The sequence below is a fragment of the Trichechus manatus genome, unplaced genomic scaffold, assembly GCF_000243295.1.
Source record: "Trichechus manatus latirostris isolate Lorelei unplaced genomic scaffold, TriManLat1.0 scaffold00059, whole genome shotgun sequence".
NCBI lineage: Eukaryota > Metazoa > Chordata > Mammalia > Sirenia > Trichechidae > Trichechus > Trichechus manatus.
In genome coordinates, this window is record NW_004443995.1 from 11329993 (window position 1) to 11344598 (window position 14606).

Here is a 14606-nt window from a genome sequence, read left to right on the forward strand (position 1 = left end):
CTTTGTTGAATGCCTTTTCTGCATCGATTGATGAGATCATGTGGTTTTTGTCTTTTGTTTTATTTATGTAATGGATTATATTGATTGTTTTTCTAATGTTGAACCACCTGTGCATACCTGGTATAAATCCCACTTGATCATGAATTATTTTACTTCATCCAAATTCTTATAGGCACTTTTATACATTTGAACTTATTGGAACCTCATAATATCCTTTCAAGGTAAGTTTTCCTTGTTCCATTTTACACTTGAGAAAATAGACCAGAGAGGTGAAGTCACCTGACACATTCCCAGCAGTAGAGCTACTGCCTGCTTAAAAGAACTGCTTGACTCAAAAGCCTATGATGTTTAGAGAAAATCTGAACATTCCAAAGGGGATTTGATTAAGTAACCAACGGGGTTCTTTCCAACCAATGAAATCTCTGAATCAAAGAACCTGGTCACCTCATCAGAGTAGGAGTGCCTACTGATTTCAGTACTGAAATTAACTAAGAAAGAGACAAGTGGGGAGGGTGGCCAGTGGAGAAAAGAATGTGTGTACGTGTGTGTGTGTGTGTGTGTGTGTGTGTGTGTGTGTGTGTATAACATACCAACAATAAGAACTGAAAGTAGGATTAGAGTTCACTGAAGTTTTTGAAAAATTATAAAATTCCCATTTCAAATGGACTAGATTCTAGAACTTATTTTATATGGTGGTTTATATGGGTTATTTTCTCACAGAAACGATGGTAATTAGGGCCACCAGCCAGGACACAGAGGCCCATTCAAACTTCCTGTCACTGATCTGTAAAATCTGGTAGTATTTGTTTTCTCTCCTTCACCTAGGCATGAGAACAACTCTGCACAAAATTTTGAAAGCTTGGAATAATGAGAAACAAGAAGACAGTCAATTGCACAATCTTGGGTGTGGAGTTTTAATCAAACTACACTGAGCTGCCTAGAAAGTAGATAGACAAAAGCTATAAATTTAAGAAGTCCTGCAAAAGACTACTTTTATGTGTATGTAGAATAAAGGAATGAAAGTGACAAGAAACCTGCTTTACCTCCACAACAATAATCAAAACCTTTTTTGGTCATCAAAAAAAAATATAGTATGATGGTTTGTCACTTAATATTATCAATTAAAACTGTGATTATTTAGCTCTTGTTACTGTGCAAAAACATTCTGTGCATGAATCCTAATGCAGACTTTTCTGCTGGATGTCTTGCTTCTCTGTACCCTGTTAAAACTTTTTTTTTCTCATATCATTTATTACAAGTTCATTCCCATTGCCAAACGTTTGCTCCTGCTGCCCTCCTCACTGCTTATCCAATTCCTACCATTCCTTTAAAATGATAACTTTCTCTTCCTATATGAAGCCTTTCCCAATTGTATTTTGCTCATAGTTTTCAAATTCTGAAATTCACTCATTTGTTCATTTATTTACAAATTGTCTCACCGTTGCCCAGATCCAATGTAGGTGTGTGGGGGCAGGGATTTTGTACGGTTCACTGCTGTATCCCTAAACCAAAAACAAACAAACCGGTTGCCATCACGTCAATTCCGACTCATAGTGATCCTGTAAAGACAGAGTAGAACTGCCCCCATAGTGTTTCCAAGGAGTGGCTGGTGGATCCAAACTGCCGACCTTTGGGTTAGCAGCCAAGCTTCTTAACCACTGCTCCACCAGGGCCTCCTAGAATAAGGCTTGGCCCATAGAAGATTCTCAGTATTTGTTTAATGCATTAATGTCTTTGGGCTAAATTTTTAGCCCTTTATAAAGACTTACAGCACCATATAATTTGAATTTCTGTATGTCTTATTGCCTTAGATAGTAAGGTCTTGAAGAGTAGGGATATATATAATTTTATGTCTAGAAGTCACCTCTGATAGAATGTGCTGGAAGAGTTCTCTGCATAGTACATCGGTTCTGAAGGTTGAGCATTCTGAGGAGAGTGCAGAAGAGGAATGGAAGCAGCATGGAGTTACCTTGCAGGTCTCATTGCCTTCAAACAGAAACACCCAACTTTCACATCTGCTGCAGCACATCCCCTTCTTCTCTTTTTCCATCCCTTCCATGCTACTGGGATGAGAAACACTGTGGAAAGCCATGTGGAGCTTCTAGAAAACCTGAAGCTGCAGAAGTAGACAAAGAAAAGAGGAAAATCAGCATGTACTTAAGAGATCTCATCATAAAGGCAGATTTCAAGACAAGGCTGGCTTTTTTTTTTTTCCTTAAACATTTACCCGCAAATTATCCAGCCACATACTATCTGAATTGTTTCATTTCACTTTGTTAGACTCCATGAAATTCCACCCATAAGAAATGATTTAGTAGTTTTTGTTTTGTTTTTTTAAACTGCAGCTTTTTTAAAAACTGCAGCTCCCTCTGGCACAGTTAATGGTCTTTGATTCATTCATTCCTAAGTAGGAATTAGTTCAATTGACTACTTTTCTTCTGTCAGTGAGTTGAGGAAATTTTCCTGGGAGAAATGCAAACACTCAGGCTAGGAGAAGGGTACCAAAAGGGTAGAGGGAAGATGCCAAATTATTTCAGAATTTTTCCCAAAACAACTTTATCCCAATGAAAAGGAAAAAAAAAAAGAAAACTTTCCTCTATCATCCTCGTCTTTTTATTCTATGCAGCAAACATATTAAAAATGCACTGAGTAAGAGTGGCACAAGGGATCCTTGTAGTGATGGAAATATTCTGTATCTTCAGTGTGGTGGTGTTCACATAAATATACAAAAACCAAAACCCATTGCCATCAAGTCGATTCTGACTCATGGCAACCCCATGTGCTACAGAGTAGATCTGTGCTCCATAGGGTTTTCTTGGCTGTAAGGTTTATGGAAGCGGCTTGCCAGGCCTTTCTTCTGTGGCCCCACTGGGTGGGTTCCAACCACCAACCTTTAGGTTAGTAGATGAGCAGAAACCATTGGCACCACCCAGAGATACATGAATATATTCATGTGATAAAATAGCATAGAACTTAATACACACATATACAAGTGCAATGTCAAACTTGTGAAATCTAGATAAGGTCAATGGATTGGATCAATGTCAACTTCCTGGTTGTGACATTGTATTATAGTTATACAAGATATGTTACCATCAGAGAAAACTGGGTGAAGGGTATATAAGATCTTTCTGTATTATTTCTTATGACTGCATGTGAATCTACAATGGTTTTAAAATGAAAAGTTTTAAAAACAAACTGGGGCAGTATTTTCATACAGTGGCTGGGGAAGGGTTCTATCTAATTTGGAAAGGTTAGGCCTAGAGTGATAGTCATCATAGTGGTTTACAGTAAGTTTCAGTTGTGAAAGTGAACATAAGGGCCATGATTGGGGGAACATTTTCTCCTTTAACGCTATCTAAAATACAGGGTAAAAAATGGAAAAATAGAGGAAGGCAAGAAGGGGAATCAATACCACGTAGTTCATTTCCTCCTGTTCAGGGCGCCCTCATACTTGGTAGTCTTAAGCATGTGAAAGGAAGAAAAGAAATGAGTGTTTGATATTACCTATTGCTGTCGAGTCAGTTCTGACTCATAGCAACTCTGTGTGTTACAGAGTTGAACTGAACTCCATAGGGTTTTCTTGGCTGTAATCTTTACGGAAACAGATCACCAGGCCTTTTTTCCGAGGCACTGCTGAGTAGGTTCGAACTGTCAACCTTTCTGTTAGTATCAAGAGCTTAACCGTTTGCACCACCAGGGACTTTGTCTGATATTACTAGGTCTAAGAATGTTGTCTTACTTGTCCCCTTAAAGACGCCAAAGGTCAGGCATAGAATTTATTTTTATCATCTTCTGGGAGGAAAAGGCAGCTTTTCTATTCTCTCTCTCCCTCCATATATATATATATGTGTATATATATAAGTGTGTGTGTATATATATATATGTATGTATGTATGTATACACACCCACATATATATCTCATTCACTTTGTTGACAGGTGACAACCTTGAAGGCTATTGTAGTAAAAACAAATTAATGATCCTTAAAATTTGATTCTACAGCAAACAGTTCTTCAAAGAATTTGCAGCATATTGCCAACATTATTCTTTTGCCTACTCTCATCTTTTTTTTTATTCTAAGTATTCTACTAGTTTTGTTTTTAGGTGACTAATAGTAATGATCTCACTGTAAGAACTTAGATTTCATTTGAGAATATCTTTACAAAACTATTTCATTCTGGTGGGAAGATAAAGCCTGTTGCCTTAAAACTTCTAGTCAAATAGTTTTCAAAGCTTAGTTTCCATTATCCACTAAAATTTTTGGAGCAATCTGCTCACGTGACCATGTAAACACTCAATATTTATTAAGTATATTAACCGACTTTTCCAATTTCGGTAACCCTGGTGTTCACTTACATTTACATAGTAGCATGCTCAATCAATGTTTTCCTCTCATTTGACAAAGGTTGAGTAAGTTTATTGTCTGTAAACGTTCAATCATTTTCCATTCAGTGAAATATTTTGCACCTGGGGCCTTGCTGGGTGGGTTCCAACCACCAACCTTTAGGTTAGTTGATGAGCAGAAACCATTGGCACCACAGAGATATATGAATATTTTTTCTCTATTTATTTATTTATTCATTCATTCATTTATCTCTTTATTCTCTCATCTTATCTTTGATTTGTAATGATAGATTTTTAACCTCCCAGATCCTGGCTTTGTTTCCAACACATGACATCACATGACACGCCACAGGGACAGTCAATCAAGTACAATGGATCGTGCAGATTTCCACACTGTATTTTCTCACTTCAAGTATTCTTTGTAAAAAATGTTCCACTCTTCGTCTTATGATTCGAGTTGATCAATATATATATTAGTTTGTAAACTATTCCTTGCCTATTTTAAAAAGCAGGTAAGGTGGCTTACCATAAGATCAATATAAAACATCTTTATTTTCTATGGAAACCATAGTCTTATGCTGTTTTTCCACTTAACTTTCATATCTTTTTTTTTTTTTTTTAAATGAAGACCTCCCTACACCCTGAGTTTATTCCATACTGTTTTGAACTACAGACTTTACCAATCTACTGGGTCTTGACTTGTGTTTTCCTTATGATTTGACCTGTATAAATTTCCTCTTCAGTTACAGCTTGCATTCCTGAGGAGGAGAGACCATGTCTTTCTTTGATTTAGGCAGCACCTATCAAAGCCCTTGATATGGATTTATTTTATATAATTGACTGTTTCCCTACTGGGCCAATAATGAACTATGTTCTTTCTACAGCCTATATGCGTCATGTTTTTAAGTAAAGTGTTTCAGGGTATACATGAATTCTCTCAAGCTACAAATAAATGTATTGTCTTTACTTTTAAAGAAGGAAACTTTCACCAGGGGTGGTTGGTTACCAGATTTCCCAGGAATTTTTGTCCTAACATTTACTTAACACTTTACATTGTCTTGTGGTAGCCTCACAACAACCCTAGAGGTAGGTTTTGTTTTGTTTTGCTTTTGTTTTCTTTTGCTTCTGAGAAAATTAAACCCCTGGGAGCTTGCTTGGCCCAAATGTGCTGGTTGGTAAAGAGGCAGGACTTGAATTCAGTTCTTCTTACTCTAAGGTTAATGTCCTTCAATCAACCACATCTGGCCCATGAGAAGCTGCTATAGAATCAAGCCTAAGACCAGAGTCAAAACCCCAGACTGAGCTACTTGTTGCTCCTACTGCCTCCTGGAAGTATGGGACATGGATGTGAAATAGAAGCCATCAGCACTAAACTAACTACTTTCGGTTTCTTGGGCAGTTACTCTCCTATCCATGGGCTAAATAGTCACACCCCTTAGATTAAATTGAGCACCTCTGGAAGTCATTGTGCTGCTTCAGGGACCAAGATGGCTGGGGAATGGGAGGGTGGTGTAGTATAAGCAGAGTTTAAACACTGGAAAAACCTGTCTTCACTCATTGCCAAGTTACATGGTTGCTTCAGTCCCAAGTCTGTACGCTTAGATTGTAAATACCTTGAGAGCTGCAAGAATGTCTTCTTCTATTTAATATTTCCTAGAGTCTAACATAGTGCCTGGTACATAGTAACAATACTTGCTGGGGAAAAATTAGTTTTTACATAAAATATAGCATTGTTCCATCTTCACTTTAAAGTTCTAGAATGTCATATGAGAATGTATGCACTTTAAAGATGTTATAATGTCTCTTTTTAAATATCTTGATGTTTGGACTCAATACGGTCTTTTATAAACTCACAGAATTCACGGGTTCTGCCCCTGAACTCAGAAAGGTCTATGTTAAGTCACACCAGATTGAATCAAGATGTTGTCAGTTATGCAAGACACAGCAAAAAGAACATTCTCAGGTTTACACAAGGCTTAGTAAAAGACTTAAAATAAGAATCATCATATTTAACTTTCCAGGTTTAGCAGGAATTAAAACACTGGGTCAAAATGTATCAGTTCATAAGTTTTAATATCCATATTATATCAAGCCTACCACATGTCTGTCAGTTTGTCATACTGTGGTGGCTTGTGTGTTGCTTTAATGCTAGAAGCTATGCCAACGGTATTTCAGATACTAGCAGGTTCACCCATGGTGGACAGGTTTCATCGGAGCTTCCAGACTAAGAGTAGGAAGAAAGACCTGGCAATCTACTTCTGAAAATTAGCCAGTGAAAACCCTATGGATCACAACAGAATATTGTCTGATATAGTGCTGGAACATCTCCCTAGGATGGAAGGCAGTCAAAATACACAGTGGCAGCAACAGTGAACTCAGCATACCAGTGACCTTGAAGATGGCGCCAGACTGGGTAACATTTTGTTCTGTTATATGTGGCTTGCCATGGGTCAGAGCCAACTTGATGGCAGCTGACATTATGTCAAGCAAAAGCCAAAAAAAAAAAACTGAACCCATTGCCGTCAAGTTGATTCCAACTCATAGCGACCCTATAGGCTGAGTAGAACTGGCCCATAGAGTTTACAGGGAGTGCCTGGTGGCTTCAAACTGCCAAGCTTTTGGTTAGCAGCCATAGCTCTTAACCACTATGCCACCAGGGTTTCCTTATGTCAAGTAGTCTCTTGTAAATCACATAAAACCCAAATTTTGTAAGATATCACAATGGCCTCATTGAAATTATTTCCCAAATATTTAAGAAAATAAAGACTAGTATCACCCAGCCTCTAACACTTAAACACTGTCAGCTGCCTGATACAGGCAGTAACACACTGGGCACATTTACGTCCTTCTTCACACTGGCTCTCTCTCCCAAACCCCATCAAATGACTTTCACTAATTCTTTCTTAGAAAATGTGCAAAAAGGATTTCCATAGAGGTCTTTGGGGATTTCTCGTGTCCTCATGTGTGTGATAGGTTGGGTCAAGTAACAATGAAGGAATAAGAAAGAATGGGGTCTTTGTTTTTATGTATTTTTCTTCTTCTGGCCATTAGAAGGGGAAAAAAAAGTGAAAAGGAACATTACACCATATAGATGATGTCAGTATTAAATTATATTAAAAACATATGTTTGGCTGTGGCAGCTGTAATCTTTTGATTATTGAAGAGATTGTTGGTAACAAAGTACACTTGTAAGAAATATTTTTAGTGTATACTGTTTACATGTACAAACTGTGAGATATGCATCTAATAAAATGATGGATTTAGAAATTGCCTGACACCTAAATTCATGCTTTTCAAACAGCTATTTATAGTAATAAAAGTGATAATTAAGCTATGATAGTGGAATATTATAATCTGCCTTATATTACCTTAGATAATAGTCTCATACTTTAAAATAATGTTGTAAACCATTCAATTATTTATTCACACCTAAGTTATATAAACTGGAAGATTTGGGATTGTGCAGGAAAAGAATTATTTGTACCAAAGTAAGACCTCACTGTCATGGCTTAAAGAGATTGCTGTGAAACAAGCTATACTATAGATAAAAATAAACCAAACCAGCATGAATTTTTAATAAACAAAAGAATTTTTATGGAGACATTAAAAACCACTATTAATTTTAATCTTCTCCTATGAAACGAAGCATCAGTGTGTCTGGTGATGCTATATGTTTCATACATATTTCTCCTTCTGATAGGTCCTCAACACTTATGGTAAAATCTCCACAGACCTGGACGATGATCTCAGTCTGGGGAGAGCCTATGAAGCAACAGCCAAGGTGCTGCAGAGGTAAGCTAGCACATCCTTGTCTTGCTGTCACTGTGAACTCGCTCAACTGTGAAAGACTTAAATTGTTTGAGGTCTGTCGCGTCCCATTACTGCCTGCTTAAATTTTAAGCAGCGACCTTCTTAAGTGACCCTTTCATTGTCAGTTATTTTAAACCAACATGGTGCTGTAAAATATGCATCTAAAGTCTTCTTTGTCTGTTCCTCCCTTGTATGATTTTTCTTTTTGGCCTTCTGTAAGTTTAGTGGTGACCTTGAATAAAAGGGAAAAAAACCAGGTCACCTCTCGCAGGTTGAAAAAGCAGAGAGCACAGAACTATATAGTACACTTCAGTGACTGTGGCTCGCCATAACCTTTCCAGGTCTCTTCTTTGAGAAAAGTTTCCATTTATGGTTCAGTCGTCCTTCTTCCATTAAGACGTCTGTCCTGTAAGCATATCTGGATAAACAATTGGGCACAAAAACAATATTCCCATGATATCATTTACAAGAGAAAATTTTTTTTAAGTATACATGAAAAACTTCAGATACATATTTTTTCATGGTAGATGTATGACCTGCCTTTCACACATTGTATGGTGATTTTTGTGTACTCCATTTAATGGTTGCATGACACAGTAGCATTATGATTAAGCCAAGATAGAATAAAGTTGAAAAGTGCTTGAAGGTAAACCCATTGCTGTCAAGTCAATACCGACTCGTAGCAACCCTATATGTCAGAGTAGAACTGCCCCATAGGGTTTCCAAGGCTGTAAATCTTTACTGAAGCAGACTGCCACATCTTTCTCCCTTGGAACAGCTGGTGGATTCTGAACTGCTGACCTTTCGGTTAGCAGTCGAGCGCTTAACCACTGCACCACCAGGGTTCCTATTCTTGAAGGTAAGGCCTTAGTTTTTATGTTATCCTGACATATGCAAGATATAGCTTTTTAAAAATGACAACAACAATATCAATGATAAAAACAAATAATAATAGATATAAATTGTATTAACCCTAAATTTTAATTTCTTCCCATTTGTAGTTCAGTTGTAAATAACATACAGATTATTCCTTTAAAATGTAACGTTGTTATCTGAAAGACATTTAAAACATTAAATGCCCAGTAAACCAAAAGTGAAATCATCCTTATATAAGTACCACTGTTAGACACTCTGGTGGTGTAGTGGGTAAGCACTACGGCTGCTAACCAGAAGGTCAGCAGTTCAAATCCACCAGGCACTCCTTGGAAACTCTATGGGGCAGTTCTACCCTGTCCTATAGGGTCACTATGTGTTGGAATCGACTCGACGGCAACGAGTTATGGGTCAATATACTAGAGCAGCTGGTGGGTTCAAATAGTTGACCTTTCGGTTAACAGCTAGCTTTTAACCACTGTGCCACCAGGGATCCTTGGCAAACCTATGAAGACACTAAAAAGACCAATGGTTGCCAGGGTGAGGGGAGAAGGGGAGAAGGATGAGTAGGTGTAGCACAGGACATTTTAAGGACAGTGAAACTATTCTGCGTGATACTGTAAATGGTGGGTACATGACATTGTGCATCTGTCGAAACTCATGGAATGTAGAAACGGTGTATGTTTTGCTGTGTATATTCTCAACAACACCACAAAAATAAATTTTTTAAAAAATTAAATGCACACACACACCCACAAAGAGTGAAGACTTGGGAGTCAAACAAAGCTGGCCCAAGCCCCAGGTCTGTCCCTTCTTGTGTAATTGTGAGCAATTACCCTGTTTTCTGGTCTCGATTGTTGTTGTTGTTGCCATTAAAAAAACAAAAAAAAACCATAGGCCCTACAACACAAAAGTAAACCCTAATGTAAACGATGGACTTTAGTTAATAATAATGTATCAACATTGGTTCATCAAACCAATGTTTATAACATAATTTTTATGAAATGACATTTCAATTTTGTCCCAACATAACTAAAGAGATAAACTCTAGGGAAATTTTTTTTTCTTTCATAAACTTTTATTGAGCAGTGTTATGGATTGAATTGTGTCCCCCAAAAATATCTGTCAACTTGGCTGGGTCATGTTTCCCAGTATTTTATGATCGCGTACCATTTTGTAATCTGATGTGATTTCCTTATGTGTTGTAAATGCAATCACTATGATCTAATAAGATGGATTAGCAGCAATTATACTGATGAGGTATACAAGATTGGATAGTGTCTTAAGCCAATCTCTTTTGAGATATAAAAGAGAGAAGCGAGCAGAGACACATGGGAACCTCATACCGCCAAGAAAGCAGTGCTGGGAGCAGAGCGTGTCCTTTGGACCTGAGGTTCCTGCGCAGAGAAGCTCCCAGACCAACAGAAGCCTGATGACATGGACTTTCCTCCAGAGCTGACAGAGAAAGCCTTCTCCTGAAGCTGATGCCCTGAATTTGGACTTGTAGCCTACTAGACTGTGAGAGAATAAATTTCTCTTTGTTAAAGCCATCCACTTGTGGTATTTCTGTTATAGCAGCACTAGATGACTAAGACAAGCACCTACTATGTCACAGGACAAGTGTTGGAATGCCCCTTTGGTTATTGAAGGGTGAATGTCATTCTTCCCGTGTGCCAGGACTCTGTAATTAGGGAATAGTGTCCCACTAAACAAAACACTCTAGAGATTTAAATTTAAGTACCTGTAGAATGATGTTTCACACAAAGGGGTAGTCACCATCGTGTACTGGTACGAAATTCACTGCCAAATGCAATTCATGGCCTTTGTAATTATTTTTGAAACTTTCGGAGACATAAGGTTGTCTTTGAAGGATTCTCACCTGTTCAACTTTGTGTGTCATCCGGAATATTTTAGCCTCTGCCCCAGGATCTGAATTCCTGGTCTAAACAGTCAAAACTAAGGGGAGCGTCGAACAGCTATCTGGTAAGCTTTGGCAATGAATACAGACAACCTAATATTTCAGTTTTGCTCATTAAGTATTATGTAGGGTTTAGGAGTGGGATAGGATACAGCTGTTTGAACACTTTCAACAGTCTAGGCAAACATATAATGGAGCAAATGAAATAAATTCCACTTATACGAATTCCCATTTACTAAAATACCACCAATGATTTGTATAGTAGGCATGGGTTCTTAATTTGATAATGTTATGCGATGCCTAAGAGAGTGCAGGACATGCTTCTTCTGAGGTCACAGGGAAAACTTATCCCAAAACCCCAGCAAGCTTTCCAGTCCAAATCTGCCATTGTGCAGTGTTGTGGGTCATGGGGAGCACTCGGAGGAGTATCAGACCTCAGGATATTCTTTCACCATCAGTGGAAAATAACTCAGGAGTGCGATCAATTAACTGCAGCCATATGGTTCAAAACCAAAAATTCTCATCAGGTAGGCAGTAACACCCTGGGTGTCTGCACAGCCTGGTTAAATCAAGTACGCTAAATACTCAAAATGTTTTGATATAAATTAGTGGTCATTTTTAGAAAATTTCATTTCAAAATCTTAATGTTCTTTGAGATATATATGTATAAACTATCTTTCTTGGCTTAGCAAGCAATGTGCAAGAAATGGAACCCAGCCAAAATAGAGGAAATTATGGTGGTGGCAGCTGAGAAATAAATCAAGCTGCATATGAAGCTAGCATCACCTCTAAATCTCTTTTTCTTAACCTGTGCAATTGCACAAGTTTCACTAATGGTAGCCTTGTCTCTATAAACATATTTTATCTCTTTAAAGGAAATGGAGGTGGATAGCCATGTCTAGGATAAGTGTGTGTCTAACGCCATCAGCTGAGTGTGCATGAAAGGTGAATAAGCTCTAAGGCTGGAAGCTTCTCAAATGGTTATAAGAATTTATACTGAGCCTTCAACTGAAAACATGCCACACTCTTTCAAGACTGGGGACACAATAATATAGAGTTGCCCGTTTGGTAGTACTAGTCCTGGCCCGGTGTTAGAAGAGTTATTGATGAAGGCTTTAATGATTAACAGGTTTGTTGTTTTTGATATCTGTATGAATAATATTAATTATACACGATCTTAAGCAGCATAACAAAAAATAAACATTTATACTGTATTCCTCCCCCACTTAGAATACTAGTGAAAATTTGATATTCTAAAATGATCACAATTGCCTTATGACAGCTGTAAAAGCCCAGAATTTTCTCAAACAGAATAGTGGTCCATAAAACAAAGATAAACTGAGTTGAGAAATTGCCAAGTAAATATTACTGGTGTATAATCATTTAATATGAGTAATTAGAAAGGAAAAAAAATCTTCTATTTTTCTGACAGCATTTGTTTTTTTTTTTTTTTTTTTTTGCCTCATTTACTGAAATAACTATCACAACTCTCCAACATAATCATAATTATTTTTTAAAAGAACCTAGTGGGTAAAAATCACAGAAATGAGAGCTGTTCAATACACACTGGTCACAACTAGCCCATCTCTGGGTTTATCCCATACCAATTGTAAATTTTCTTGCGAACTAGAGTTAAATTATTTCCTGGAAAACTTTCCACAGTGGAGATCTTTAAATCAATCAGTACAAAGTTTGAAGTGTGAAAATTACCTTTCTGTTATAGCTGAAAATTAATTTCTTCTTGCTTGAGAGGAATGGCACGCCCTGGTAATTTTCATATATTCTTTAAAATGGAACATCAAGCCTTTGATGTGAAATTTCCTAAAAATGACTCCCCCCAAAAAAAATACATCAAAATGTTTCTATTAATTCATGAAATTAAGAATCGCTTCTTACATTTTCTCCTGTCAGTGATTCCATTTGCCTTATTACTTTCATCTGTGGCCCACAAACTTGGTGGCACAATCAACAAACCCCTTGGTGGCTGTTTCATCTCTGCTCTATTTGATTTCTTCTCTCTGAGTAAATGATTAAGTTTTCATGCATTGGTTCAACCAAAATCTATGTTCACTCAACCACATCCTTTATTGATTACTTCTACTGCAAACAGTAGGCCAAGTGTGATACACGTAATTGGACAGTTGTCAAGGGATGTGGGTGTTAACAGTCCCATTTTCCCAGCTGGAAGCTGGAATCACCTTGATACACAAATATTCTGCACAGTTTCATTCTCAATCTTTGGACCGAGGAGTCCTGGTCCTCAGAATATATGTTTTTAACTCTCTAAGGCCTGGTTGAATGAATTTAATGATTATCCCATATAATATGCTGTTCAAGTTGCACCTGTGCACTGCATATAGAAAACTGGAATTAATATTTGTCTAACATTTTAACCTTGTCCTTCAACTTATACAAATAATTTGTAGCCATTCTGTAAGAAAATGTTTGATTTTTTCCTTTCCAAAGGAAGATTGGCTTCACAACCTATTGCTAACTTTTAAGTCTGAAGACCTTTTAACCAGCATATGATGTTTATATTTCAGATGCTATATTAATAGCTTTTCTGGCTATAGAATTGTACATTCACTGCATAGGGCACATAGTTTATAATAGAAAGACTTTTTTTGTAGCATTATTTCTTAGGGCAAGTTTCAGATAATACTGGTTTTTGGAGATCTGTTGCTCCTTTGAGGAAAAAAGACAAGTTACCCAGAAATAGTTTTATTTATACTATTTTGTGTTTCTTGTTCTCTGAACTTGTTTTGTTTTTTGTTTTTTTTAATGTTGTGATTGAATAATCCTTAGTAGGCCAAACTTAATCCAAAATACACTTCTATCAAAAATGTATCAGCTTTTAGGAACATGAACGAAAATAAGCTTCACTGAGCTCATTTTCGCTTAAAAAATACATAGTAATTTTTCCTTAAGATTTTAAAGTGATATACAAAGAAGCCTCCATTTTTTTCACCAAGTTTTTCTTGACTATTACAGTCCAGAAAATAGCTTATAAAGTCAACGTCAAGTTGATAAAAACATTTTTAACCTTAGAAATCCACAAGTTTGCTCAAAATTCCAAGTCTTATATTATTTCCTTTATTAATATTTTTATATTCTCGAGTTCTCTTAATGCCACTCTAGCTGTTCACAAAACAAATATTTAAATGAAAAAGACCAGTGCACCTTTGTTGTCATATTTTACCCCAAGGAAGTCTGCCCATGCCTGCATTTGGAAAATTCCTGAAACAGTTCATAGTTTTTCTGGAGAAAATTGAGCAATGCTTAAATGCAGAAGATTACTATTCAGAATTTTTTTGTGAAAAAGTGAAGACAGATTCATAAAAAGCCGTAGTCACAACTTCAGGAACATGAAATTCTATTTCTAAAATATAGAGCATTCTTTTACCAATAAGAAAGAGAAGAAAGATGCGTTTGATGGTACCTGATACCTGCAAAGTAAACAACAAAAAATGTTAGTTTGTTGACTCCGCTTCCTAGAAAATAGACATCAGGACTTTATGTAGCTGTCCGTTTCTCACAGTGTACTTTCATATGTAGTATCTAATTCATTGCCTAATGAAAGATTTTCTAAACGTAATGCTTAACGAAACAATTTTCTCCTCTGCTGGTGGTAGATAATATCAGTAAGAACTATGGACATG

At 36.9% G+C, this 14606-nt stretch overlaps 1 protein-coding gene across 3 annotated transcripts in view; it reads left to right on the forward strand.

Moving 5' to 3' along the window:
- The window catches only part of TTC29 (tetratricopeptide repeat domain 29), a 183415-nt gene that overhangs the window by 124758 nt on the left and 44051 nt on the right, over window positions 1-14606 (forward strand). For all 3 annotated transcript variants that reach the window (XM_023733572.1, XM_023733573.1, XM_023733570.1), the window contains one exon: window positions 8047-8138. In XM_023733572.1, coding sequence (XP_023589340.1) covers window positions 8047-8138 — 92 coding nt within the window. The remainder of the gene's footprint in view (window positions 1-8046; window positions 8139-14606) is intronic.